We start from the raw sequence: 6,000 nt of genomic DNA, 5'->3' as shown, positions 1-6,000 counted from the left end.
CGATGAGGATAAAGATGATGTTTTTGATGTAATTATAAAGCTAAGAAAAGAACTACTTGCTTCAGATAGTGATAGATTTATACAACATGTTAGTGAGCCGTTATGCATCATTTCATATTCATACAAACAGGTTGAAGTTGCTAAACGAACCAAAAAAAAGAACATATTGCCAGTGTTGTATTTTGATTCGACAGGATCGGTGATAAGAAGGACCAGCTCATAGCAGAAGAGAATTTTTTATTACACTGGTGTTATTTCAGTAGATAATAGAATAATTTCAATGATCGACTTTGTAACATGTAGGCACGACGTGTATCACATAAGTCAAGTACTTATTGACTATAAGCACTACGTCTCAAAAAAATTGAAAGAATGGCCTTTGTATTCGAATGTTGTAACCGATTTTTCTATGGCACTTATTGAGGCTGTTTTGAAAGGATTTAACACGATGGAAATTCCGACGTATTTGCAATATGCAATGAAATGGGCAACCAGTGACGTCATTCCTATTAAAATTGTACAAGTGAAATTGTGTTGTTGTCATTTTATTAAAATAGTAACCAGAGAGACGCTTAAACACACTAAATTTAAACCGGATTTTAGTTACCATTTTACATACGTTAAAAAAATACTCAAATTTACGGTTATGTTGAACATCAAAAAATAACACCAAGCAAATAGTTAATTAATTCAAATATATAAATAAGTTGTGTGATATGCCAAATTCTGTTATCAAAGATCAGATTATAACTTATGCATAACCCGTGTTATAGCGTAGCCTTACGTAAATAGCAAGCCTGAGCGCTCACATCCCTATATTAATGTTTTGATCAAATAGGAGGCGAACGATTTATTTCATTTTCTTGTTTACTTGATCGGCGTTGCACGTTTTATTTGTTTCTTCGTAATTGGTTACTTGTTATTCGGATTTAATTGTCAAAAAATTTCGGAAGGAATAATATTTTGTAATAATGGTGAATAAATGTATTGTTCCGTTTTGCCAAGGGAATTATACAATTGAACAAAAAGTACATTCCTTTCGTTTTCCTAAAGATGAACACATGTTTCAAAAATGGATATCTGCAATTCCGAGAAAAGATTGGAAACCTACTTTGCATTCACGAGTAAGCATGATCTATTGAATAAAGTGCATGACCAGGATTTCAGATTTTAACTAAATTCCTTACATTGTAACAAAATTATAATACATTACATAGCTATGTTATTTGTTTTATTATTATTAGTTGTAATGTGAGTGAGTAGCATGTTTATTGAAATTTATTAATTTTATTAATAATTTCATTACAAATAATAATTATATTTTTTTTTCTAAGGTATGTGAAAAGCACTTTCCAGCTGAGGCCATCATTACTAAAAAATCTTCATTTGATGCTAAATCTGGAAAGATGATTTTGACTTCTCTCGAGAGGCCAAGATTAAAAAAAGATTCAGTTCCTTCAATATTTCCTGGATGCCCAGACTACTACAGCACATCAGTAACTCTCAGGGTATCGCCGGATAAAAAGAGGCAGCGAATGGAAAGTTTGAATATTGACAATGTACCGAATTTAATTTAAAATATGTTTTGTTGGGGAAATTCCAAACGGATGCTTTAGAGTCTAGGTTTGGTCTATACAGACAATTGTCTGGAACTAATTATAATGTATCACTTAGACAAATCTTTGAGTCAGAAAAAAAATTAAGAATCTCCAGTGTTTTGAAAAATAAATTAATTGGCTGTCTAAAGACTATTAAAGATGAATTCAGTGAAGATGTCAATGATAATTTCCTGGATCCATCAAAATATGAAAATTTACAGCTTGATGAAAATGATTTTGACTTGGAAGATGAAAAACCAATTATTGTATACGTTGCTGGATATTGTCTACATATAGTTCTGAAAAAGCTTAATTGGTGTCCATTATGTAAAGACTTGATGTCATTGGATAGATCAATGGAAGATGTGGACCCTTCATTTTCTGTCATTGCTAATGTGGACAGGGGTGGTTTGAAATATCCATCTAAAGCTATTATTGATTTAGTAACCTATAATTATTGTGTAGTAAAGAAATTAACAAGTGGATACTTTTGGAATATATTTAAAGAGGAACAAAGACAGAGAATGATGGCTATCAAAATAACAAATTCAATTTTAGATGATCATGAATTTAGTTATTGGCCAGACTGTGATAATGGTCATGCTGCAATTGATATATGTAATAGAATTTTGTATAGTGCTACTAATTGTTTGTTAAATAATTTTTGTAAAATAAAAAATGATACAAACACTAAACATAAAAATGTCAGAAAAATGTTAACGTTTCATGATTAGATGTTTAATAAAATTTTTAAACACTTTACAAGGCTTGTTTATTTACGTTACTACACATATGTAAACAAAATGCGTTCGCCTCCTAAATGAAATTTGCATAATGAGCACTCAGGCTTGTACTTACGTTAGGCTACGGTTATAGCATAAAGAAAATTGACCAGCTCACCTCACAATTAGTGATGTTGTTATTATGTGCCATGTATGCACGTGCACACTTGCACAGCTTATAATTTATGCAAAACCCATGTTATAGCACAAAGAAAATTGTCCAGCTCACCTCACAATTAGTGATGTTGTAATTATGAGTCATGTATGCCTAGCCTAACCTTTAACATACCATGTTCTTAAATTATGCGCTTATGTCTATATATATAAATAATATGTAGCTATATGATCCATTATATACAATTATATAATATATACACGTGCACAAGTTCTTTTACACAAAGATCAGCTCATAATTTATGCATAACCCATGTTATAACATAAAGAAAATATTGTCCAGCTCACCTCACAATTAGTGATGTTGTTATTATGTGTCATATATGCTTAGCCTTTAACTTATTGACGTAAAATTAATTGAATTCAATAAAAAAATTTTCTATCTATAACATTTTTAAATGTTGATAGACGCTTAAATTCGGCCACCAAATCCGGCCGGGGCCGGATTTAAAAAAAGCCGGATTTTAACCGGGGCCAAACTTCGGTGCATCCCTAATTTCAAGTATATGTAGTTGATATAAATTTTTCCAATTATTTATTTATTGCTAATGATTAACAAATAGAATTGAGTTTCTATAACTGTTAACTATCAATCAATCAATCGATCAATTAGCTTATAAAGCGCTATTTCCGCGATGTTCAACAGCGCTCCTCAATGAATTTTGAAAACAGATGGGTCTTGAGATCCGCTCTGAACTTTGCAAGTGATGGAGAAGTAGTCAGAGAAGTAGGTAGAGAGTTCCAGAGAAAAAGACCAGAAAAAGCAAAAGCAGATTTGGCAAAAGAGTGTTTAACACGAGTTAAGAAAAAGCGAGAAGACGATCGTAAACCAGGGCGTTTAGGTTCAATTAATATATCTGATAAATACATACATATCTCTTTTACGTTTATCTCTTTTTTAACGTGTGTATAATTGGCTTTTTAACGTTTGTATAGTTGGCATCGAAGATTGCTTATAAAATTATATAGGTCGGTCATTGTGGCTAAGTTCAGTCTCATAAGTAATGAATTAATTCGAATCTACAAACCTAGCATCCAAAATAGATAGAAGTTTTAGAATAATATACTTGCTCTCGCCAGTTCAACGATAAAATAAAATTTATGCTATTAAGTAAAGTAAAACTTGATTACGTGTTGTTTACTAGAAGGTAAAATTCTTCGATTTTACCTGAAAGTAAAAGGTAAAAGGTAAAGGTAAAATTCTTCGATTTTACCTGAAAGTAAAATCGTAAAATAAAATCGTACTCCTACGATATTGTCCATGTTTACAAACAAACCTAACGTTTGTTAAAATAAAAGAACACCGCCCTTTTAAAATTAACTAGCGCTTAATTATTTATTGACTAGATTTAAAATTTTTCTATAATAAAAAATACTTTAGGAGTTGTATTATTCAATTATAATTATTTAATTTATGATTTATATTTATCGTTACAATTTAAAAATTGTTTCTATAACAAAAAAACCTCACGAATTAGTTTAGCATTTATTAGTTAAGCATGATGATAAACCCAATCGTATTAAGGCTGTACCTTATTTTTATTCGTTCACACACTATGCCGACATCGTTGGGCAACATCATCTGCCTCCGACGCGACATCGCCATCATCGTAACAATACGAGACAGATAGAACGAACAATTTTATTTTATCATTTCATCTTTTTGAATTTGTTTTCAATATTATGTTTTCACGACAACCCAACTTAACCCTACCCCTAACCCCAACTCACACACTCACACAAACCTTACACACATATACGTTATACACAAACAAACACAGACAGACACATCAACATAACAACACGATAGACTAATCGTTATTCTTTCTTTCATGTATATATATATATATATATATATATATATATATATATATATATATATATATATATATATATATGTAAATATGTTCAACACAAACATATCACAAACCTTCATTACCTAAGAATTAACTTGTATTAAATTATTTCCAATTTGATATAAATAAATAAGCGCTAGATAAATCAAAATGGGCGGAGTCAATTTATTAAAAGTACATTGTTTGTTTGTAAACAAGGGCGATACCATTTAGAAGTACGAATCTCCGATTTTACCGAATTTCAATCACAACAGAGAGACCACGACCATTAAAGTTGGCAAAACCTTAGGATGGCACTGGGAAATTCCATAAAATAGTAAACAAAGAGTTAAAAATAAATCCAGCTTAATTTGCACCATTTAGCTCCACCCCTTTTTAAAATTTATGTTCATTTTTAATAACCGTTGTATTTGTTGATGTAATAAATGTTTAAACGCGCAATTTTTAATTTTTCTTGTCTTGTAAAATAATAAATGATATTTAAAGCGGTTAATTTTTTCGTCCTTTTTAAGATGTTATTTAAAAATTGTATGATTAACGAGTGCAAGCCAAAACACTTTCTTTTAGTAGTTAATGATTTTATTTTATCGTAATAAATGGAAAATACGAATTACTTACAATTTAAATCGCAATAAAAAAAAGTAACAATTAAATTTAATTTAAATGTTTAAACAGGGTAATATGTACGGATGAGCTCAAGAGTTGTTTGAAACCGCTCATCACGGTTCCTGATACCGCGCTGCCACATAAACTTATCGAGATACGAAGAGACGTGATCATCGCAGGTACCATGCATCCGTTTAAATTTATCTTTGGCACACTTCCAAAGATTCTCAATGGCATTAGTATGCACTCCATTTGGAGCAACACAGCCATATCGATGATTGACAGTGTCGTGTGCCAGTCCCGTAACTCTGGGAATGTTCGCATAAGCGGCCCACTTGTCAGACCATATTGTCGTGCCTGAATGAGAATTAGATAAAATGTTAATATAGGAAAGGTTAATAGAAAATGTTAAAGTCATTACCGGGCAAAACATGCCGTTGTATTATGGGCAGCAAAGTGGCCGCATCACGTTGAGCCACCTCTTCTAAGAAGGCTTCTTTGGAAACATTATCTATGCCGCCAAAAAGCCAACGCTGCCGAAATAGCCTGGCCCTTCCATTTCTTGTCCTTTTGTTACTGGACACCAGACTCTCATCAATATGGACAATTCGACCAGGTCCACCAATTATTTTTGGGTTGTCTCGTACCCAATCGGTACAGAGTTGGCGATGGAGGTTGAACCAGTCAGGCAACGTGTTATTTTCATCTATTTGTAGCAACGAAGCTGTCTCTGCCTGACTGATGTCCCCCATGCTCCAATAATATGTCAACTGAATGAACAAAATTATTATTGTTTTTCATTCTAAAATTTAATATTTATAAAATATAATTTAAGTTAAGAATAAAAAAATAATAACCATGATACATGTGCTCATTGGTAGCTTACATTTTTCATAAAAACTACCATTTCTAATGGATTTTGTTCTGCTGCAGGCCGTATGGTTTGTACAACGCCATATCTGTCCGTCTGCTGCTTTTTTGGAA

The 6,000-nt window shown here is 31.8% G+C and overlaps 2 protein-coding genes across 2 annotated transcripts in view; one reads left to right on the top strand and one right to left on the bottom strand.

Moving 5' to 3' along the window:
* HELRODRAFT_177823 (hypothetical protein) overlaps window positions 1-2,332 on the top strand; it is a gene marked incomplete at both ends in the record, with an annotated part of 3,490 nt that extends 1,158 nt beyond the window's left edge. Inside the window, 3 exons of the mRNA XM_009025969.1 lie at window positions 1,006-1,124; window positions 1,335-1,559; window positions 1,748-2,332. Of these exons, the coding sequence (XP_009024217.1) occupies window positions 1,006-1,124; window positions 1,335-1,559; window positions 1,748-2,332 (929 nt within the window). The remainder of the gene's footprint in view (window positions 1-1,005; window positions 1,125-1,334; window positions 1,560-1,747) is intronic.
* A 2,877-nt stretch (window positions 2,333-5,209) lies between these two features.
* HELRODRAFT_143239 (hypothetical protein) lies at window positions 5,210-5,783 on the bottom strand (the record flags this gene model as incomplete). Its single annotated transcript, XM_009025968.1, has 2 exons — window positions 5,210-5,373; window positions 5,438-5,783. Coding segments are annotated over 2 exons (510 nt in total), but the record flags the coding sequence as incomplete, so codon positions are not given.
* Between the last annotated feature and the right edge of the window lie 217 nt (window positions 5,784-6,000).

The sequence above is a fragment of the Helobdella robusta genome (assembly GCF_000326865.2).
Source record: "Helobdella robusta unplaced genomic scaffold HELROscaffold_44, whole genome shotgun sequence".
Classification (NCBI taxonomy): Eukaryota; Metazoa; Annelida; class Clitellata; order Rhynchobdellida; family Glossiphoniidae; genus Helobdella; species Helobdella robusta.
The sequence above is the reverse complement of the archived record's forward strand: the minus strand, read 5'-3'. Positions and strand labels throughout refer to the sequence as shown.